This window comes from Ptychodera flava, chromosome 9 (assembly GCF_041260155.1).
Source record: "Ptychodera flava strain L36383 chromosome 9, AS_Pfla_20210202, whole genome shotgun sequence".
Lineage (NCBI taxonomy): Eukaryota > Metazoa > Hemichordata > Enteropneusta > Ptychoderidae > Ptychodera > Ptychodera flava.
In genome coordinates, this window is record NC_091936.1 from 40,667,095 (window position 1) to 40,691,266 (window position 24,172).

General features: G+C 37.2%; 3 protein-coding genes across 14 annotated transcripts in view; 1 reads left to right on the top strand and 2 right to left on the bottom strand.

The window, feature by feature from the left end:
- LOC139140998 (dnaJ homolog subfamily B member 6-like) overlaps positions 1-147 on the bottom strand; it is a 54,973-nt gene extending 54,826 nt beyond the window's left edge. For 8 of the 11 annotated variants that reach the window (XM_070710543.1, XM_070710540.1, XM_070710542.1 and 5 more), the window contains exon 1: positions 11-138. The gene's annotated coding sequence lies outside the window, so the exon portion shown is untranslated. Of the gene's footprint in view, positions 1-10 lie in introns of all 11 variants that reach the window. The other 3 variants (XM_070710532.1, XM_070710535.1, XM_070710534.1) reach the window with 2 other exon arrangements.
- A 413-nt stretch (positions 148-560) lies between these two features.
- Positions 561-18,602, top strand: LOC139141000 (polyribonucleotide 5'-hydroxyl-kinase Clp1-like). 2 transcript variants are annotated; one of them, XM_070710548.1, is made up of 12 exons: positions 561-751; positions 2,997-3,074; positions 4,668-4,781; positions 4,973-5,098; positions 5,997-6,110; positions 6,503-6,701; positions 7,329-7,418; positions 7,908-8,008; positions 15,996-16,134; positions 16,756-16,836; positions 17,740-17,833; positions 18,119-18,602. In XM_070710548.1, the coding sequence occupies exons 1-12, from the start codon at positions 722-724 to the stop codon at positions 18,228-18,230; spliced, it is 1,278 nt and encodes a 425-aa protein (XP_070566649.1). In that variant the 5' UTR covers positions 561-721; the 3' UTR covers positions 18,231-18,602. The 2 variants fall into 2 exon arrangements, with proteins under 2 accessions (XP_070566649.1, XP_070566648.1); XM_070710547.1 differs by having other exon boundaries at positions 575-751; positions 4,668-4,786; positions 4,978-5,098.
- Positions 9,307-14,344, bottom strand: LOC139141001 (fibrinogen-like protein 1). Its single transcript, XM_070710549.1, has 2 exons — positions 13,653-14,344; positions 9,307-10,597 (listed from the first exon to the last, which is right to left on the bottom strand). Exons 1-2 carry the CDS (start codon positions 14,158-14,160, stop codon positions 9,942-9,944), a joined length of 1,164 nt encoding a protein of 387 aa, XP_070566650.1. The 5' UTR covers positions 14,161-14,344; the 3' UTR covers positions 9,307-9,941.
- Positions 18,603-24,172: the final 5,570 nt, after the last annotated feature.

Consider the following 24,172-nt stretch of genomic DNA (forward strand, 5'->3'; position numbering starts at 1 on the left):
CAACACTTACCTTTATTAGCGGGATACTCCGAATACCTTAAAAGAGTAAACTACTGTTGTCTTCCATCAGACAACACACACACGTACACTGTCTCACTCGCACAAAAAGCAATCACACATTGAAGTCTTATCAGGAAGTAATAGTGTGGACGAATTCATTTTATATAAGGGATGGTGTCATTTCCTGTCACTAAATTAAAAATAAGATCTCCCTTGTTGCGCGATAGTTACCGTGAAACTTAATCTGTAAATACCTTAAAGTACTTTTGACAAATTAAGAATATTGTGTTTTAACATAACTGTGTTTCAAAATAGTGAAAAAAGTGAATTGTTTCGGAATAGCAAATGAACCATTTGCCCTGCCTTCTTTTGAAATAGTCAATCCTTTTACAATGTATGAAAATAATAAACAAATCATCTTATCCTTATGATCGTTTTATCATTTTAAAAAATCAGAAAAATGAGATTTAATTGCAGATTACTTTTATTTTTGCGTAAATTTTGTAAATCTTTACCTCTTATAAGTGTTTTAAGGGGCATATTTTTTATGCAGAATTGTTATCTTGGACGAGGCAAAAACAACAACATGGCGACTTCGAATCGGAGGACTGGGTAAATTTCTGCAGGAATCACTTTGTTCGCTATCAAACATAATTTAGACATCAACTTTATTGGTTGTGGGAACACTTCGTACAATTATTTCGCCAATATCAATTTAAGAATGGCGGAAACAGCGATGAAAAGTGACGAGGTAAATACCCATCGTCGTTAATATCCTGATTGTTTGATTGCGCGTGTGTATGTCACAGCATGGCAGTGGTGGGAGGCCGTATAACGCCGGTAACACACAGCCCTGCCATGCAGAGCTATGGCAGTGGCGGACCCACGGACATAGTACCATGGACCGTGCTTTAGCTGCACACACCTGCACATTACTTGCTCACCTTCCCACAACTGTCGGAGCGCAGAAAATCATGGATGCATAATAGAGCCACGAGACAACTTTTCACTGTTTTTGTTTCGTTTTTCAATCGCAGGTTCTTGTTCCACTCTCCGAAGCATATGTCGGAAATCAAGTATTCAGCGTGTAAAATAACAATCGCTTGTGGTTCGGCACGCGGCGAAGGCCGCTGTATGTATTAGAAATAGATGTGCAATCAGCATACAGCTGCCTTCGCCGTGTATCGAACCACAAGCGACTGTGTGTAAAATACACTTCTTATTGTTTACAATTGAATTCTAGTCCGGACCTAGCTGCAAAATTGTAGCTCTACGGTGAGGCGGTCGGTGAGTTTTGTTTTTTGCGACCTCGCTCACCAGTAGAGCTACAATGCCGAAGGCCCTGTAGCATACAAAATAAGCGCGCCATACATGGCGCGGCATTTTCATGTTAAATCCCACATATTTACTGCATTTGGTCGTACTGATTTAACACTACTGAAGACTAAACACTATACTACACTAACAGTGTCGTTTATGGGGTTTAGTATTAGCACAGACACGTCGATCGCGATCCATTGAGCGTGTTTCTGGGAGCCGCCATTACCGAAAGTTGGTAATGGCTGCTCCAAGAAATGTTTTTGGAACGCGATCGACGTATTTGAACAAATACCAAACCCCATACACGACAAGGTTAGTGTGGTATAGTGTTTAATCTTCAGTAGTGATAATTCAGTATGACCAAATGCAGTAAATATATGGGATTTTACATCAAAAAGCCATGCCATGTGCAGCGTGCTTATTTTGTATGCTTCAGGGCCTTCGGCATTGTAGCTCTACTGGTGAGCGAGGTCGCAAAAACCAAAACTCACCGACCGCCTCACCGTAGAGCTACAATTTTGCAGCTAGTCCGGACCAGAACCCACTTTTCAACCATAGCAATGCAGTTGTTTACACATCTACAGGCATGGTTTAACAAGCCGAATACTGTGTATCTCAACATGCTTTAGGGAGTAGAACAAGACACTGTAGTTTGACATTAAAAACAATTCAGTGAAACACGGTTACTCTACCCCACTGTGAGTGAAAAAATTACCAAAAATTACAGCTGCTGGCCCTTTACTGTCTAAGACATGGGTAGTGCTGTATGCTGTTTTACTAGTATTTCTTTGCCTATCCAGGATGTGTCGTGTTCTTTATTTGAAGATGGTGATCTTGATTTCCATGCAAACTTTAGAGGCATTCTGGCTCTTGGAATACTATACCCATGCTGAGTACTTTTACCACAGATATGTACACAATGTGTATACATAGAGATAGAAGGGGAGGAGGTCCCCATTTCTATCTGACCTTCAAGGTGTAACCATGGAGGTAGTAGCAGAGACCTACTACCTCCATGGTGTAACAAACATCAGATTTGTTTTAATAAAATCAGGCTTGGACTACTTTGCCAATGAAGAGAACTTGGATCACAGGCTGACAAGTGCAGCTCCATCAATTGCTATAAAAAGAGTATGGCAATTACGGGCTGTCCACATTGAGTGAGCCAAGGGCCGCTGGCCCTGATGCTGAGAGCCAGAGTACAATACTCATCCATATCAATATATTTTTTATCAGACGTTCATATCAACAGTGAGGGCCAGTATAACACTGCATCATTGCACAACTCTATATTGGCCCTCTCAGTTTTAGACTTTCCAATAGTCCTCATAAAATTCAGTCCTCATTGGCAGAAACACTTTTAGATAGTTGACATGTTTCTTCCGTACGCTCTATGGCAGGAAAAGCAGCTACACAAAATAATTTCAAGAAAAGTTTGATCCTAGAACTGACAAGAAAATAATAGTGACTGCAAAGGTAGCAATAACTGTTTTAGTTTCCAAATAGAATTGTTGAAGCCCATGCCACAAGCAAAGTCAATTCCAATTTCCATACTGTTGTATATGTGGTCAGTCATGTCGAAGACACAATAACATTAAGAAAATGAGCAATTAGAACTAAGGGGTACTGTATCATTTATAGTGTGTCATTAATTGATGTTATTGTATTTTTATTAGAATTCAACAGAATACCAGCTTGCTAGAGATTCAGAACTTAGATTTGAAGTTGAAAATAATGAAGAAGTTGAAGTTCAGGTGAGTATATTTTAAAATTCATGCACATAATCCATGACAGCTATGTGTTGGATGCAAACCTAGGTATTTTTATAAGGTAAAATTGGTGGTAGTCCAGTGTCCACAGACTGCCAACTTTTCCCCACGGCTACCAAAACCCATGAAATGGTAGCCCTCTTGGACTACCAAAGCCTGGGACATAAAATTCAGTCATTACTTGGTCTGCGATGTCTATCACGAATTGCAGTGGGACAGTTGAATGCAGTCAAACCCAGCAAGACACAGAAAGGCCAGACTATGACTTTGTTATGCAAATTACAAAGACGACAATGCAGTGGAATTTTGCAACACAGTTTTCGATGTCTGAACTGATGTACTTGGATGACAGGCACAGGAAATGATGGCCAATGAAAATGCATTGTCACTACATTTTGATCATAATGTATCAATCACAGTTACACCCAAATTATGTCTCCACCCTGCACAGAAAGTGGATGCTCTATTTTTAGCCCTGCTCTGCTACAGTATATCTCACGCGTTGAGAGAAAGTCATTGTCATGGTGACTAACAAGCTTGGAATATGAAACAGGTTCTCAATACATCACCAAACTTTTGAGTGTCACGGTTGTCCATGATACCGTATTACCGGTTTCCTTTGGCTATTAAAGGCGTGCAAGTAATTAGTATTCACATCAAATGACTAGAAAATTCATTCCATGGGCAAAATCTTGAAAAATAGGTCTTTTCTTGCCTAAACTACAAAATGCATAGGCTACCAGCAATTGTCACTGGACTACCAGAAAAAAGGTTAGTTTCAAGCCCTGGTAAGGACGGCTGTGCAGGGACAGGATGGGCTGAATGGATGAGAGTTCCGATCCATGAGTGACATGTTAATCAGTCTTGAACAGACACATGCATTATTCATGGGACCTTGTCCAAACTTCACAATTTATAAACAGTATAACCCTATGGTCCAGCTTACTGTAGGTGAAACCATGGAGCTAAAAACGTTTCTAACTACATGGTGAAACCCTTTGTTTTCCAATGATTATAATAAGACTAAGAGTGTGGCAGCATACATTCCATCATTTGTAGTGATGTGTTTAGTCCTGTGCACAAGGGCTGAGGGATGAATGAGATGAACAAGAGTACACATACAAGATAAGGCATATGATAGTGGACTGTCAAAAGCTGATTGAGGTATTTCTTTTAAAATTTCACAGAGCATTGATGATTTAGGGCAAGTACTTGCCATTAATGCCTTCAGCACATTACAGGGAGAAAATACCCCAAGTACTTTACTCATCCCAACAGTACTCCCCTGTTCAACATCGGTCAAAGTGAGACCACACTGGACACAACGCGTGGACTAACGTAAAAGGCAGGAGGGACTTTGGACAGTGTAAAAAATATAGCAGAAACAGAATCATTATTAAGAGATTATGTTCCTTCTGTCAGTGCAAACTCTTTTGAGTGACACTGTCTTACTACTGTCTGTGCATCATCAAACTATCAGCATGTTGACTATGTTGATACTTGAGCCAATATCAGTATCTGTAATCAACTGGCACAACTAATATTATATATTTCTTATTTGATTTTTATTTAATATAGCTCAAGGATGGCATGGCGGAAATCTTTGGAACAGAACTGACAAAGAATAACACTTATAAATTCACTTCTGGAGCCAAAATAGCAATATTTACATGGCATGGGTGCACAATCAGGATATCCTTTTTGCACGTTGTTTGTGCTATTGTACATATCACACACAGTATATTCACAAAAGTTCCATCTCATGATATGTTGTGCAACAGTATATAAGTATGTATATGCCAGTGCTTTTATCCCTGTTTTTTGGGTGTCAGTATTTTATAATACATGTACTTCACAGAGCTTTCCTTGACTGATGTAATCACATGACAGGACAAACAGAAGTTGCATATGTATCCAAAGACACACCAATGGTTACGTACCTCAACTCACACGCTGCATTAGAACAGATGAGACAACAAGCAGAGAGGGAAGAGAGTCGTGGACCTAGGGTAATTAGATTTTTCACAAAATTACCTGCAGATATTTTCATGTTTGTCTATTATTTTATTCCTTTAATATGCATGATACATTTTTCTTGAAATGTTGTGGCCAGTGTTTGACCGCCCTGAACCCTTGAAAAATGCATATTTAAAAATAAAAATATTTTGGAAAAAAAAATTCCTGCCGACCTACCTACCCTATTTTTAAAAACCATGTTATCGGAACAGCACAATTTATTTTTTTTGGCCTTATCAGAAAACTCTGGTACAATTTTAGAATTTGCTTCCCAGTATTTCTCAGGTATACATTTACTTGATTAAGTGCAAAACAAAGGTTTGTATATTGCTCCACAAAATATAACTAGTCAAGCAAGTGAGGGAGAGATTTGTTAACAAATCTGAGTATGATAAATATTGAACATATGCCAAGATGAGTGTGATCTGCTGTTTCAAAGTTGATAGTTTTGTCTGTCGCATGCTTTACACTGCAAAGGACAAACTGATTGTCTCTATTTTGTGAAATTCATTGTTGCAAATTTGTGCACAATTGACCAACTCATTTCATCTGCATTTTTTGCCTGTTGAAGCCCTCTGTGAAGCAAGTATGAAATTTAAAACATAAAATTGAGATTTCAAGCTATCAATGGTGTTGTACTGGTGTAGTCTCAAGAGATAATCGACTGGTAGTGTACAGTGTCTTTCTAGCTGATATCTCCCAAAGAATTGTTTTACTAGCATGATTGGTATAAATGTACTCTCTACAGTTTTCCAAAGTGTACATGTACATTTTAAAGTGAAAGATGGAGATTCAAACTCTGTCATCCTTTTCAAATTGAATTCACAGATTTGATTGTTATCAAAAGAGCCATTATTGTATATAATGTGAATATTCTCTGTAAATTTCCAGGTGATGATTGTTGGTCCAACAGACGTCGGCAAGAGTACTTTGTGCAGGTTACTTCTAAACTATGCTGTCAGAGTCGGCAGAAGGCCCACGTTTGTGGATCTTGATGTAGGACAGGTAAGAGACTCAGATTTCAATGTTAATTGGCACTGCAATCTGTATTATGTTTGATAAAACCAGGAATTGTATGGTCCTTATTATTGTTGATTGAAATGATCAAGAGATTAATGAAATGGTTACAGAAAAAAAAAACAAAGCCTCATTATTTTCAGAAATGAAATAATGGATGTCACCGCCAGAACGAAATATTTTTCTTACATCAGTAACAACTTTACAAAGATCAGCGTGTAAAATATCTGTGCTTTCATGTTCCTCAAAATAAACATCTAAACTTATCTATCTGTCCAAGCCTCATCTCCTGAATCACAGTCACTTACAAACAGTATATCGGGAAGCCATACAGAGTGATTTTCACTGATAGTTTGTTATTTGTTTACTCCCTTTTTCAGGGCGTCATATCAATACCTGGCACTGTGGGGGCGCTGCTTGTGGAGAGGCCGGCTGATGTAGAGGAGGGGTTCTCATTGCAGGCTCCATTAGTGTGTCATTTTGGGAGTACATCGCCTGGGGCAAACATCAAACTTTACAATTTACTAGTCTCCAAGTTAGCTGAAATATTCAACAAAAGATGCAAAGCAAATAGAAGAGGTATGTGTCAGTGCTCATCGACATTTCAATCTTTTCCACCAACACCTGTATACATGTACTCAATCCTGTTGGTGTCTTTATCTACTAAGTTTAGATTTGGCCTACTATATTGTGGTAAATAGGGCATAAGAATGTATAAAACATCGTTGTTGATTTACTCCATATTTTGTCAAATAATAACAAATATAAATCCTCCATAAAAGTTTTGAAAAGGATACACTATAATTGTACACATTTACCATGATTTAGAGGTAAAGTTGATCATGGAGGAAATCATCAATGTGAGACGAAAGAAGAGATTTTAAGAGATGACTATATGGTACAGATAGCACGATGTAGACTAGGTTTTCCAAAGAAACTCAGATGGGAACTGATGCATTCATTCATATTCTGTACATGGTACTTAATCTGCTGTATAAAGGATTGACTTATCATGTAGCACAAAATGTTTTTGTCAATTTCAGTTTGAAATAATCAGATTAGATCTTAGAAAAGAAAGTACATGCCTAGACAAGTGTTCTTGCAAGGTTAACCAGGCAATACCATATTTGTCATTACCCATAGGAGTCCCATTTCTGATCACCGTCATTGTAATACTTACATTGTACTATATCTTGTATTCCACAGCTGAAGTAAGCGGTTGTATCATAAACACTTGTGGTTGGGTGAAGGGAGGGGGATATCAGTGTATAACACATGCAGCTCAGGCATTTGAAGGTGAGTCCTACGTTATGTCCATGCTGTTCAAGCAGTGTTTCCTCATCTCTGTTATAACACAAAATTTTCAGACTTGTACAGAGGTCAATATCACAGAGCCAGGACAGTACTTCCCATGAAAGTTTTCATCCGGTGTTCATGTTAATTTTCAAATGGTCTTCACTGAGGATTAAGAACATGGACATATGACCTGGAAAAGTTCAGTATTATTTCTGCCATTACTACTGCAACAAAAGTACCATGAAAAAGCGTACTACTATGACTTTTGAACACCAGTTATCATTGCCAGCTTCAGAAATAGGAAACCGCTCATCAAATATACCCCAAAATTACATCTGCCGGGAAAGACTGTGAATTCTTCCTCTTGCATCCAAATGACAGGAAGAAACAACCTAGGTCAACTCTGTTGACTTTTTTCTGAGTTTCTCAAACAACCACATTGTATACATTGTGGTAACTTTGAGTGATGTTCTTTTTTTTTACCTGCAGCTGATGTAATAATTGTCCTTGACCAAGAAAGGCTTTACAATGAGTTAGGACGAGACATCCCAAAATTTGTCAAAGTAGTACTGCAGCCAAAGTCAGGAGGGGTAAGTGTGCATCAAGCAGCAAAATATATTTCTAAAGATCTCCTTGACCTTTTTTCTCTGAAAAGATCCACTCAGCCTTTTCAGCAGAGCCTAAAACAAGCCATACTTCATGCAAGTTTGCTGTTTACTCCGTGAAAGAACATATTTTTCCGTTTGAGGTAGTACGCGCTTCAAAAGTGAAAGACGTAAACTTTTGCCCAAACTTTCCTCAAGGAAATGTTCCACCATTCTCTTTCCAAATCAAGAATAAAAATCAGGGCTCACAGTGTACATTTTGAAACCAGAAGTACAAATTACCAAAAATTTAGCAATATTTTAAATTCAAAATGGCCTCCGTCCCTGTGTTAACTCTATGAGAACAGAATTGAATTTCTTATTTTCACAAAAATAAAACTGTGAAAATTTTATTCACTCAATGAGCTTCAAAATGAGTCCCCACAAGTGGTAGTTTAAAAAAGTATTGTCAAAGTTTTGATAGTTTGAATATCTGTCCTGGAGGTAAATTCTACCTCAAATTCATTACATATGTACCAACGCAATGACAAAAATCATATAGCCCCCACCTCCACCATTGAGAAAGATTTATCATACCAAAATTAACTAACTCATTCTACAATTGAATCGGGAAAGGTAGTTTTGTTGGTTTAATCTGTAGGGAATTCAGTGTTTTGAATAACTAATTCAACTTTCCCAAGTGTCCATATTTTTGTGAGATTTGGTTTGTACAATTGCAATCAGAACATAATGCAGAACATAAAAAGAAAATATTATCACTCACTTTTATCAAAAACCAAATGGATCAAAATTTTCTATCACCACATTTGACAAAAACCCTTAGGGATTAGAATAAACCATCCTTTATGTTATGTTGGAAAGAAAGTGAACTTTAAATATAGTCTAATTTATGAAGAACTTAAAGGATAATCATAATTCAATAATTGTGTGTGTTAGGGGGTTAGGGGGTCATGAAAGTAGATTAAATCATGTTATTAAAATTGTTTTTATCTCCAATGAAATGTTATGACACTGATATTTACAAATATTAATAGCTTTGAGAACAATGTCAGAAAGTCTTGTAACAGATTCTTGTTGGTTTTGTAAATTTATAACACCACTTATTTTTGCCGGCCCCAAACTTGGATCATCATGATCAGTGATGTGCTGGTAATTGAAAATTTTATATTCTGATGAAATTCATCAAGTAAGTTATTTGGTTGAACTATATTCCAGTAACCAGTAGCATACAGGACTACATGACTACTGAAGATCGGAGAAAACAACTCAAATTCATACTGTGGTATGATCTGTTTGTGTTTATTTAAAAATTGCATCAGTAACACTTACTTAGGCCTAATAATGTATCAGAGAGTTTACATCACTATGGAAGGCCTAAATACCTTCTGTGTACAATACTGTTATCAAAGTTCAAAATCTTAATTTAAACAGTTAAAAAATGCTACACAATCTCAAAGAAGAATGAATGAGTGCATAGACAATCAAGAAACATAGCAGTCTACTGTATGGACCACTACCTTGCAGAGATGTTGTACAATAAACATATTTACACAGTATTTTATCAAAATTTCACATCTACATGTATTATTATGTTCATCATACTGGTAATACTGTATGTTGTCATGTCATCACTCTTTATGCCAAAGAGTTTTATGCTAAAGAAAACTCATCCCTTTTTTCAAGGTGAGTTGGATACAATTGAAACAAACAAACATAAATTTATAGTGATTCCATTTTTGTTTTCAAAGTTGGAATATGGATGATTTCTGTCGTCTAATAGTTTGAAGCATTGACTGGAGTTTACATAGGCATGTGCCACTGTATGGCCTGTGTAATTTAATTATAATGCATATTAAAGCAAGAGCTCATAGTACAATCTGCCACGACGATGCAAGTAGATCTAAAACGACATACTGTTTTATATAAAGCCAAGTCTTCTCACCATCATGGTAACTAATTTCATTGAGTACATATTGCTCTTCTTAAAAGTGGACCAAGACACTCCACCTCTTGGATCCTCCCTCTCGTTGTCGTGGTACAGCCCGTTCAAGTTGCTATGGTAGCAGTTGTTAAACCACCATCCTGAGACGTAAGATCTAGCGCAGTGTGTAGTTTCACTTCCGTCGTTGTCCCTGTCTGGGGTACTGAATTCCTGATTGTTTTGATAGCTCAGTGAATCCCCAGCTGTACCATTGTAACGTCCCAGATAGAGGGCGTACTTTTTGAACTCTGAGTCAACTCTAAAGCCATCGTAATCAGCAAGTCGTGTGTTCTGTTCCCAATCTGTTACATACACTCGCAGCATGTACTTGGACTGCGAGGTCAGCTTGTGGAGGTTTTCGTTTCCAACCCAGTACTCATTAGTAGGGTCACCAAAGCCAACCTTGTAGGCTAACCAGTCCATGTTGAAGTTGACGGAACCATCCCTGCGTTTCTGAATAATAGTCCAGACAGAGTTGTCATATGAATCCACCATGCAGTAAACTTTGAAAGGTCTGGCAGCATTCCAGGGATGAATCTCATAGACACCACTGCCTATTCCATCCGGACTCTCCTCAGCTATGTGCTGGCAATCTGTAATCAATCCAAAATTTGCATTTAGTGCATGAAACTACCAATATTACCCAATCTGAATGTTAAAAAATTGTTTGGCCTTGACAACTTCACATTCAAGGGGAAAGATGTCACCGAATTTATATGAGGGTTTTATTTCATTTGAAGTGAATTTGTGCACAAAGACTCCATCCACACAATTAAAACCTTTTTTCATCCATAACTACGTACTGATCTGCCTGTATCCTTGCAAAACAATAGAGCTACACTGTATTTGGTGAGGGGGAAGTGTGAAAGTAGTCCATATGACTGCAATCATAATCCATTATTACTGTAAGATTTCAAATCACAACAGCCCCATCTACCACAAACAATACCTGCAGCCTGACTTTCCCAGACATTGACTCAAATCATACTCAGGGGCAGGTTCATCATTCTGAGACACTGCCATTACATGTGTGGTACATGACCACTGTTCTGCTATCTCAGACAAACAACATTAAAGTAACAAAAGAGATGTTGCCTCGTAAACCAAGAAAATGTTTAGCTTCCATTTGCTGTATACATATGGCAACGGCCAGTATCAGTATGGTACAGGTGAATCCTGTTCTGTGTCTGTGTGTCTGTGTGTATGTCTGTCTATGTCTCTTGTATTATGTAAGTACAAATAAATTTATGCAGTGTATGTTTTGAGTTTTATATGACATGTTTAGAAATGTAGCCAACTGATAGATCTTTCAGAAATTCCTGAATTTATTTCATGTCTTTAGAGATGTTGTGTTTATAGGAATACACTGATGCCCAACTAAAGCATGGGGACTTCGGGGAATTCACAGAATAATGCAATAAAAAGTTTTTGAGCATTTGCCTCAAATACAATGTTAGTACTAGCTGTATGTGTAATAAACCTTGGTATGGGCATCCTTGCCATCAATATTTAATGCTCAGATTCCAAGGGAATGGTTACCCTATGTATAATTTTTTACATCTAGTCATAACAGGCCTCCCCAGCTCTCCAGTGCAATTTATCACAGGAAATTAAAATGACCATATCTATAACCATAGTCATGAAATGACTGCATACATTGTTAATTGCAACAGCAATCAAACTATTCAAACAGACATAACAATCGTTAAACACATCAACCGGAGAAATTGAACTGAAAACACATCAATAAATTACCTCCATCTTATCATTTTTAATATGCAAACCATGTAATTACAGTTCTTGTATTTTTTGCCTTGTGTTCTTAGCAGCCAATTATGATGAAACCTAAACTCAGTGAAATTATACTGATCTTTCGCTGCTTGTGATCAGTAATGTGTTGCCCTGTAATACCATATTATGGTATGGAAGAATTAATCATATGATTTCAAATATATACAAAATTTCATGAAATAAAAAGCTAATATTTATCAAAGTACCACTTTATGTGACAGGAAGGACCTCATGATAATTGCACCCAATAATTTTTTATTTTTCAATTTCCTGAATAAACATTCATATTTGCAATGAGCATTATTTGTTTTGCACATCAACTGACAATGAGTCATCAGTGGAGAACATACACTGAACAAAAACCACCATTTACAGTTTGTAAATCTTTATGGATTTTTTGTTATTTATTTTTTTAAATGAACTAAAACACAAAAAGTATTTTGATTAAAGTCTTTCTTCCAGTATTGACAGATTACAGTCTGTGTAAAATTTTCAAATCATGTGTTCTGTCGCAAATTTGAAGGTTCAGTGACAAAGTTCAGAAGTATAACGCATATATGACAATTTTTGATCCTGCAAGTTTTGTAAAGTGGGTTCCATGTCTGTGATAATGGTAAAAAGGAAGCAATTCAATCACTTTCTAGTGTACTTTTGTCTCACCTGGTCCCACATTTCCATGTAAAAAGCACTTTCATCTTGTTACATTATGAATTGTCAATAATAGCCCATTCATAGTTACACCGTACAACAACATGCACTCTTGAAAACAGATGAATTTCAAAAATTGAACACCAGGGTGCTACTCTTATGTCTTTTATGACATTATTGCCACCAGCATCAGTTCACATTCCTGACTCTGAAAATCTGAAGTTGGATTTAAAGTTAATCTGATAAAGCCACATTGACATTTGCCTTGAATTTTAATTACTGTGTGTTAATTTCATTCTCTGCAGCTGCTGCATGCATCATGCAGATCACAAGTTCTGAAACAAAATATTCCCATCAAATCACCTGATGTATTCAAGTCGACACCTCAGAAAGGTCAGAATCTGACCCCAGCCTTTCCAGTAATGATACACATAGTGATAAATAGGTTCCTTTGACTCCCCCGCCAAAGACATACTAGATTAGATAGTACAGTATTGGTTGTTTGGAATTCCTCATTTCCTGTGTTTTCAACTGCTGTGTTATCGATTGAGAGGCTATCTTTGCCCATTAAGCCTCAGAAGCCATGCCTTCAACACTGCCAGAGATATTGTTACTGAGTGTAGGCAGTCTGATACGAATTACCACACAATTGTCTTTGGAGGGATTCTACCCATGCCATGGAGACTTATCCAATGGACACCTACCGTAACCCTAACCCCAACCATGTCACAATGATGAATGTGTGGGGGTAACCATCCTTACACTAGATGACAGATTGGGGTCGGCTTCAGTGTAATGCTATTCTATAACAGTTACCCCTAGACGTGTAGAAACTGGGCGCTAACTGTCCAGGATTTTTTCTGAATGACTTGAAGAAAATACAACCAGTTTGGTAACCTCATAGATGTATTCCACCATTTATTTTTCTGGTATCACTTGTGTGACGATAATGCTAGTTTTCGCAATGTTTCATTTGAATGGAGGTGTAAGCATAGAAGATAACCTACTGCTCAAAAAGGATTCTGTACAAGTTTAAATGACAGAGAAATATGGATTGGTTTTGCAATAGCATTTCAAATGTCTGTGCTGGGACAGTAATGTGGGTTCACTTTCTTGTATCTCCCTTTATCAGTTTATAGGACTAACCATGCTGTTTGAAAACAATTGGAATAAACCAAATAGAGGTGGTTAAAGGGATGTATATCTTACCTCTGTACTTCATAGGAGCTTGTGCCATGTTTTGGTGCATGCCCATATTCCCACCGTGCGTATTCATGGAGCTGAGTCTGGATTCCAGGCTGTTTATCCGTGACTCCTGAGATGCTATCATCTGCTTCAGGTTGTTGAGCTGTATTTCCTGCTCCATGTTTTCCGACACCAGCTGCTGCAGCTGATTTCCCGCGTCACTGGAGGCGCAGTGCTCTGTGCTTGGCACGGTGAAACGATATTCACACATCTCATTTTTTCCATTCTTGTTCCTGCTTCCAGACTTCCCACCACTCATGCCAGCACCCTGGTCCATTTCACCCCGATCTGCAACATTGCCATTGTCGTCCATGTCAGCTTGGTCATCCATACCTCCTTTGCCAGCCATCTCTCCATCTGCACCACCGTCCTCTTCCATGCTGTTACCCTTTCCCTTCTTACTTTTCTTTGCGTCAACGTCTACGACCAAAAGAAGCCCCAAACAAAGGGCTAAAATCAGAAATCTCTTCATGATTCCTGTCTAACCCAAAATATCCAAACACCTACAGTTACAAAGATGCATGCAACACCACAATGACAAACCCACTGAGTGAAGTTTTAACCCTGCAAATAGGGGTGACCCTCAATGCAACAAGATTATATATCAGAAAATCAGATTTGAGATCTGGTGAGGTGGTTAATAGTTGACAGGTGGAGTGATAGTCCACTCAAAGACAAGCCCTCTTCAGTGTATTGATTTGCAGCCTTTCACCTCGTCTCTCCCTGACCTGTGTTGTATGTGTGTAGGATAAAAACATCAAGTTATACATATCAGTCTAGATTGTCAATCATTCAAAGATCATAAACCTGTCAAATTTTTTGAAATTTCCAGAGTGTTGATGTGGTTATTACATGCATACACACAAAGAATCAAAAACTTGAAGTTGGTGTGTTATGCAGTGGTCCTCCGAATGTTTGTTTTCATGAATCTTGCATAGCATTTTAACATGGAAACTGTCAAGTTCAGATACAAGTCCTGTCAGACAAGATGCCAAGTGGCACATGCTGTCGCAAACTGTGAATCTGCCAACTGAAGTCAATGAATGTAATGTGTCAACAGTTCCTATTTCATTCATTATTATGAATTGATTTTGTGTTTCACTCATCACACAAAAAAAGACACTTGTGAATATTTTGACCAAAAATTTTCCGTTTTCAGGGTACATTGTTTACTTCAAATCAAGAAGTCACGTTGTTTAAGCTTTGTGAAATGAATCACAGGCTATCATATCACTTGGCCATAGCTATTGTGTTTAGATATGGACTTTGCAAACAATGTCCTATCTCTCATGCCTACTTTGTAGAATCATCCACTGTACTTGTTTCAAAATGTACAAATGATTATGTACAAACCAGAATGATTGGAGTCTTATTCTCAGAGACTCCCAATACAAGTAATAAAAAAGATAAAGGGCCGATAGATGGATAATGATATAGGACCATAATTTCATGTAAGGATAACAGGCGTCAGCTTCTCACATCCAAATCAGTTGTCCCATTGTTGCTGGCTCAGTGTAATTTGTGAGTACCAGGGTTCAATGTACAAGAGTTTATCGTGAAATGTCCTTCATCAAAATTATCACCTTTAAGTAGAAATACTTTGTCAGTGAGGCTTTAGATAATTTTTCTGTTCAGTTTTCTGGATTTTTGGTCACTTCATGGCCATCAAATTTAGTCACACTGTCATACCGCTTATGATCAGAAATGTGGAGGTGAGGAAACCTAGATACTTGTAATCTGTTGTAGGCAAACATGCTTTAGATTTCTTTGTGTGTCCAGCATTAAACAGACACCAAACATCACCATATTCATCACAATGTAGCATGCAAGACAGACAAGATTATGTGAATACCATGTTAATTTAAGCTATATGTAGTGACCAATAATAGTTGATCAAAAAGTTCAAAAGTCACATATCCTGTCATTTAGATGAATTTCAAACAAAAAATATAAATAAAAAAAAAATCTTTCACTCAAGGTCTGGAGAGTAGGGGGAAACTTTGTACAGAATGACCTCTGTATGACTGGCTGCTGCTCTGTGACTATTTAATTTTGTTCTACCAACAAACTCCATTGAGTGGCTGATTCAACAAGGTACAAGCATTGCTCTACAATTTGGTCTGATTTAGATAATATCTCAATGAAATGTGCAGTCGTATGATCTAGCAAAAATGGATCATTTGATATGAATTTCAAAGAAGGAAGAAATAAACTGTAACAGTGAACAGACGATAGTATGAAATATTTATAATCTAGGTCAGTTGTCCTGTGATAAATGTTTTCCTTTCTTTTTCCCACCATTATTAGGTTGTTGAGAGACCCCAAGCATTCCGCCGTCATTGTAGAGATGAAAAAATCAGAGAATACTTCTATGGTTTTAGAAACTGCTTTTATCCACACTCTTTTGACCTGAAGTTTGCAGATGTAGAACTGTACAAAATTGGAGGTGAGTCTGTGCATGATTTGTATTTGGATAAGTTTAGGACTTGAATAGGTTCCATTGCTTTTATAGGTAATGCTGCTTAGATTTTTGACAGTTTTTGTATTTGAGGTATAAACGAAAGAATGCATCACCAAAAATTTGGCAACTATTAATTAAACTGATTATATAAAGCGTTTAGCAGCTATTGTTGTTTTAGCCATATTCATATACATTTGTATGAAATGTCTTTCACTCGGTATTTGACAGGTTTTGTCCATTGGTCATGCTGTGTGTGTCATCTACAGTTTTTATCTACTCCTTGAAGAAAGTTGAAATACCAAGTATTCAGCTTGTCAGTATAGACGAAACATGTGACACACAGCGTTACTGCTGACAAATTGTAACAATGCCAGCCGTACATCCACATTCTTTGTTGACAAGTCAATATTTCAATATGCTTTGAGAAGCAGACCAAGAAGTACAGTAGCTTGATACACAGTGTGAAATATAGGTTGACTCTCTGGGAAATACTTCAAAGTTTGAAAACATATCCAAAACCAAATGAATTGGTATTGAACACTTTCTGATTAAATGTTACTTTAAAGAAGAAACTGAATGTTATGTTGGATGTTTTAATTTTCACAGCACCTGAAGTACCAAATTCCTGCCTGCCTCTTGGAATTACACCTGAAGACAATCAAACCAAATTAGTACCTATGAATCCAAGTAAGTGTGTTCTATCTCTGTTGTCTTATTATTTCCAGGGGTCTCAAAGGGCACCCTTTGGAACTTTGGGTTTTGCTCATGTTCTCCAGAAATTTCTTTTTAAATGTCTGTGTGTCACAGCCAAAGTGTCGAATGATTTGGCGATACGTACATGTATACAGTTATTCCTGTTTAATATTGGAAAATTACAACTTTATGGAATGCTGACAAGTTTAGAACAAGAGAGGAGAAATGGTTACTCAATTAATACAAACAAGCTCTATTGTGAAAGCAAATTTTATTTGTCATGGATGTACATATCACATGTCACTTCAGACATCATCAAAGGTAAAATCTGTCAGCTGATACTTTAAGGTTGTCCGCTCTTCAAAAGTGAAAGAACAACTTTTACTCAAACTTTCCCCAATGAAACTTTCAACCATTCTCTTACCAACTCAAGAATACAATCAGGGGTCACCATACAAAGTTTGGTACTAGAGAAAAAAATTACCGGACATTATCGATATTTGAAATACAAAATGGTCACCATCCCTGTGTTATCTGTATGGGGAAGGAAAATTTTCTAATTTTGAAACACTAAGGTGATGAAATGTTTTCTTACTCCGAGAGCTTTAAAATGGGCCCCACAAGGAATAGGTCAGAAAAGACTTGTATAAAAATATAGAGTGCAAATATCTGCCCAAAGTTGCATTCTACCTTAAAAATTTGACGGAAAAAAAACAGTGCTTTGCTGTTATGATTGTCATTTTGGCAACTTTAAAAGACTTTTCTAATGTCTCTGGCTTTTCTCTTTGACTCAAGTCAAAACAGGCAAGCTATTCAGTGCCTCCTCTAGATATGCAACTGCATTTAATAAACCAACCCATGATTTCCACTAATGTTATTCCTTTGTGTCATGTGCAGGTAAGGAACTTCTGCATCACATAATGGCCATATCATCAGCAAATTCTGAGGAAGATGATATTGTCACCAGCACAGCTCTAGGATTTATTGTTATGTAAGTATCTGACACTCTGTAGTATCAAAAGGAATTATAAAATTTAAAATCAATCAAGATCAATTGATTTGCCATAAAACCTTTGTCAGTCATGAAGTGTTCTGTGAAATCTTAAAAAGAACAATTCTTCTCCAATAGAAGTTTACAGGTGATGTTTAAGAATTCTGTGATACTTAATTTGTCAAACAGTGTAAATGTTTTGTTGATTCTGTGTACTCTGTAGGTACTCTTTCAGCACTGGCTTTCAAAGTTTAACAGCACACATGTCTTATTTTGATGTTTCAGTACCAATGTAGACATGGACAAGAAATCATTCACAGTGCTATCGCCGGCACCCAGACCATTACCAAGTAGAATACTCGTCCTCAGCGATGTCAGATTCATGGATCTGAAATAAAAGTCAATGCTGGAAACGTGCAATTCATGACGTCACTTTAAGTGTCTGAGTGTCAAGCTGAAATTCAGTGGTAAAGTTTCAAGTCCAAAGTATCTGGTCTCTGTCAGATATGATCACAAAGTCTGATAGTCACCATTGAGCTGTCAAGCTGAAAACCTGTGTAAATATCTAAGCATCTTTTTTGACTCCGTTTGAACTGATTCCAAAACTTCTTCCCACATTCAGACCCTCTTTTGAGATGTGAACATGCAGTAAAAAAATTCATAATTCTCTGTAATGAATAATTTTAGACTTTTTTATCTCTTCGTGGAATCACAAGCTTTTGTATTTTTATTCAATGAAGATTAATTAAATCCAAGACTCAGGAATAAATTGATGTGACTGTATTGCATATTTTTTGTAGATGCTTACACCTATCAAGCTATACACAAGTCAATTTAAAGCCCCAATAGCTGCAAATTATATGAATTTTTTTCATGATTTTATTTTCAAACCAACGTTAGTTAATGTAAATGTGCTGACTGAAGGACATGATTGTATAGACTTATCACTAGTGCCTAATTTGACCATGACTACATTTTTCAACTAGTTAAATAAAAAAGGGTGCTGCACCCATAAAATGGCACCTCATAGACAAGTACTTTGCGCACCTACACATTGTAATCATCTAAGAAACAAGCATGTTGCCATTTACGGCAGAATGTTGTTGTAATCTTTATTTTCTCTGTCACATGATTGGTTTTTGAAAATGGTGGGAAATCTAAAATGATGGTAAAACGTTTGAACTTACATGCCACTTACGACACTTCTGACAATGTTAAACACCTTTTCAGTCTTTAACAGGTCTTATTCAAAGAAAACTCTCGGAAAACTTAGGATATTTTGAGATCGGTTTGTTACACATTCGTAGGTATTGGGGCTTTAAGATGTTGCTGTCACTCTTTACTGCAAGTATGACAACGATTGACTCCCAGTCCAACTGTCGAATATAAAGATTTGTAATTTCATAGAATCAAATTATGCAACAAGGTGGTGCAGGGTTTATTATAAAGACCCCCTAGCTGATAGCTTCTGTACAATCAATTTTGAAAAGATACTCCTGTCAAGTATGGTGTCTGTCAATTTATTGCTTTGACCAAAACTTTCCGTGTGCATAGTGTGATTCATTTTTTTCTGTGGAATTCTTCAAGAGTTATTTATGATAGAACAATGAAGTTCTGAATAGGGTAAGTTCAGTATTTCCAAAATACTTGTGTGCTATTGTCACAGTTATAAGGGTTTGTTTAACCTCACCGTGGTCTAACCATAGACAGTAGACACCCCCTCTATTTTTTATCATTTGACCCTGTTGTTTTGCATATTTATGTTGGACCCATGTAATTAGAGCACAGATGAGTGGGTTGTACATCAATGCCATTGTCAGCCAGTTATGTTCAACAGGCAGTCACATATTTATTTGAAGTACCGGACGGGCCATTGAGAGTATAGTCAAACATGGAGGACCATTCTCGCAAGCCAGCGCATTTTTTCCATTTTTTCCTGCTCTCGCCTTTTCGGCGTTGGGTGATAAGACTCGCCGAAGAGGGCGTGGTGTACGACGATGGGAGGGACAGCAGGTATGCCGAGTGAGGATTGTTCAAAAATTTTCAGACTAATGGCTATCGCACATAATGTTCAGAAAGTGAAATGTATAATTTAAGAAAAATATGTATGCTCCACCCACTTCACGGAGATATATACCAAATTTGGACGGCAAATCATTTTCATATTCTTGTTTTGACCACCCTCCAAGAAAGATATCATAATCCATCCCTAACTGTGTTGATTTCAACAACAGACCTAGGGTTGTTTTGACCCCAAGTGAAGTTCATGTGCCAATCAAGTAACAAATTACTGCAAACTGAAAATATTCATATCGCATACCATTCTGTGTTCACACGAAGGATTATGTGGGAAAAATCTCTGGGAATTTATCAACTAAGTGGAGTGAACTTGAAGGATGCTTAAGTAACTATCATTAAACAGGTTGCAGGACTTTTGGCGCACTGTAGGGGGATTACTGATGACATAGCCATTGGAAACACTGGGCGGGAGTTTTTGAATTCTCTTAGCATCGCTTTGACCATATGATAAATAAGCATGATGGGCACTTTCGTGACATATGCAAAGATGGGTCCAATGGTCGTTCAGGGAACACATTTTGAAACGTGTTCTCTGACAAAAAGCACAACATTTTTTCAGTTTATTTTCGACACAAGTTTAGTCAGTATACATATACTATACATTATACGTTACCGATTATTTAATTGTTCTTGACATAATTTAATAATACTCTTAGTGTTTTGAATGGATTAGCGTTTTCCTCCCAGAGGCGGCTTTTGATCCCTAAATTGATCTACCAGACGTCTGTATGAATCTACTAGACGGCTTTATGATGAAATATATGCTTAAATATTAGCTAAATCTGCAATGCAAGGCTATTTATTTGAATTTCAAGAGAAACAATGACAAAATTCGGCCAAAACTCGCCAGCAGAGGTTTTTCCGTTCGCAGTGCCAAAGAACGCCCCCACACGGCCCAGTACTCGACTCGGCATCGTTGATAGGGACAACATGACTCCCCAACTATCCAATGCGGAAAATTCTGAGGGGGCGGAGTTAGCCTCTCTTCTCAGACGCAATATCGATGGGAGTAGGCCATGAATTTCCAAGTTGAAATTGTTTCAATTTGGGTCCAAACTATGCAAACAGGGCGGCTGTTGGTCTTTGGTAGCGCTTCGTTTTTTCACACTTTCTTCGTCAATACTTAGAAATTTTGCTAATTGTGATATAAATGTGACTAAAGCCGCTGCCTTATATTGCAAATATTATGGTTATATTGCCTTTCTTCGGCGGGAGGGGTGGGGATGTAGGGAAGGGCGGGAACCCCAAAGGTTTTGCCAGGATTGGGTACTACACTAGTTAAAGGCAGTTACCCATTGGTCAAAATATTACTAGTAGTCTTACGAAACCAAATAAGTCAAAAAAGGTTGGTTACTGTACACACAACAGCATATATTTCTGACTCCAAATTATTGTACGGCATTGTTTATAAATTAATCTATCACAACCGTAACTCTTCAATTTACCGGTCGTATCAAAATGATCTGTGAAGCAAAGAAATATAACAGCCATCAATCTCATCAGGTCTGATTGTCTGCTGACTATACGAAAATTTGAGCTTGGCTGATGACCTACTTTGAAGAGATGAAGTTTTCATGGCCGATAACTTAGTTTGAAGAGTTGAAAGCGTTGGAAAACTGTGAACTCAACGAAGTCTTGAACACGGACCCTACCCTAACTAAGGTCACACTACCTTGGGTCACCCTGGTCCGGTCATTAACCTTACGACTGCGCCAAACGTATATTGCTTGGCATAACGAAAGGCGGACCCCACGTAATTTGAATTATTTCAAAGGTTGGGAGACAAGACAATTATCTTTCATTTACGAACATTTTGATACAAAATACTTCGAAGGGTTGCATTAGGGTGAAAGAGGGACTCACTGAACAGTTTCCCATGGAGAGAGGAATAAGGCAAGGTGACGGCTTAAGCCCACTGCTTTTTAACCTATACATTAATGACATAAAAGATTCGCTTAATTGTGTTGTGTCACCAATGACCCACCAACTTTATTACGGAGTACTTTATCATGTCTACTTTATGCCGATGACTTACTTCTACTATCTGAGACACCTACGGGGCTACAGAATGCTATAAATTCAATAGGGCATTATTGTGAAAAATGGCATTTAGGCATAAACATTCTCAAATAAAAATCATGGTTTTCAACAAATCGGGGAAAATTTTCAACAAATTTAAATTTACTATACATTGTAATGAGTTGGAAAATGTGTCAACATATACTTACCTTGGCATAAAGTTAAATATTACAGGAAAACTAAACAGAGCACAAATTGATTTGAAAAACAGAGCTATGAAGGCATGTTTTAAATTGAGACAGTTACTCTGTGCAGAGTCAAATATTCCAATTAAGGTCCGTTTACAAATGTTTGATGCTATGATAAAACCTATTCTGCTATACTGTACAGAAGTATGGACTGCGGACATATGCACAAATGCAAAAACCATACTCACAAACTTAACAAACACAATTGAAAAGTTGCACATTAAATTTTGCAAGCACATACTTAAAGTGAATAATAAAGCATCCAACATAGCATGTTTAATGGAACTGGGTAGATATCCTCTAATTGTTTCAAGCATAACACAAATGGTCAAATATTGGTTAAAAATAAGTAAGAAAGCAGATACAACACTGACTCGTGAGGCTTATGATCTGGGTTGTCAACTGGACAATGCACATACAGATAATTGGGTGTCAGGAATTAAACAATCGTTGCTGCTCGTAAATATTGGAGATGCCATGAATGTAAAGATAGAAAATGACAAACAGTTTAAATACTAATTTCAATGTAAAAGTTAAACAGCTATTTGAAAAATGTGCATTGAATTGATTCATGATGATAATAGACAAGGGCACCATAAAAATAAACTTCGCACATACAGAGAGTTGAAAAAAAGATTTCTCTCTCGAAAGCTACCTTCATGTTATAAAAAACCCAGATCACAGATCAGCCCTGTGCAAGTTACACATTAGTGCACACATACTACACAAAGAAACAGGTAGATATAGAAACCTCGATGTCATAGACATAGCATGCCCAATTTGCCAAAACAAACAAGTTGAAGATGAGATACATTTTCTTTTTCATTGCAAAGGATACACAGACATTAGACATGATTTTTTCAGTAAACTAAACATTTGTAAAAACGCATTCAGAGGCACACAAGACCTTGTAAGCATCTTTTCAAGGACAGATAAAGCATCACTATGTGAATTGGGAAAATACATACATACATGTTTTAAACTCAGACAAGACAAAATGAAAAAGACAAAGTAAACAATTTATGAACCTTTTATACGTTGACCTCATGTATAGATATTTATATTTATATATATATTATATATACTCTTTCATTGTTGTTTTTGCAAAACCTTATTGTACTTTATGATCAAGGTTCCAACTGGGATACGATTTCAATAAAGGCTTACTTTACTTTACTTTACTTTACTTTTTACAAATCAGATGCCTGCATAAATTATAGCAAGGGTCATCTAAAATATTTTGCATATCGTCTATCGTATCGTCGTGGGTAATGAAAGCATTACGCGTGAGAGTCAAATAATCACCACACAAACAAAACAACAAAACAAACCATTGTCGCCACTTTGGATTGACCTGGGGTCACTCCTGGTCATCAACCTCTGCATGCCATGCTTTTCTGGTTTTTGGCTCCGATAAATTTGGGGAATGTATTGAGCCGATGACCTATTGTTTCATTCTTCTAGAGATAAATACTTTAATAATTCTCTCAGTGTTTTGGTTGGATAAAATTTTGCCCCCGTGTTGATGCTTTTCTTGCCAAACTTGATCTCCCAGACGGCTGTATGTTGAAAGATGTCAAATATATGCTTAAATAGAAGCTAAAGCTGCAATGCAAGGTTATTCATTTGAATTTCAAGGAAAAAACTGACAAAATTTGGCCAATTGGCCGGACTTTTTTTTCATTGGAGGTGCCCAAGAACGCCCCCACATCGCCGAGTCACATGTACACACTTTATTGGTGAGTGTTTGGATGCATGGTCAGAGGTCAATCAGATAACTGGGGATAAAGACCAGTTAATTTGGAACAACAAGTGCATTTTGTTATGCGGAAAATCCATCTTTATAAAATCTTCAATGATGTTGGAATTCATTTTGTTTCGGACCTGTTTAAGGGTCAAGCAAGGATCCCACGGAGAGAATTTGAAAGGAAAGGTTTAAGTTTGAATAATAAGTTGAAATGGATGGGTTTGCTGAATTTAATTCCCGATTTTC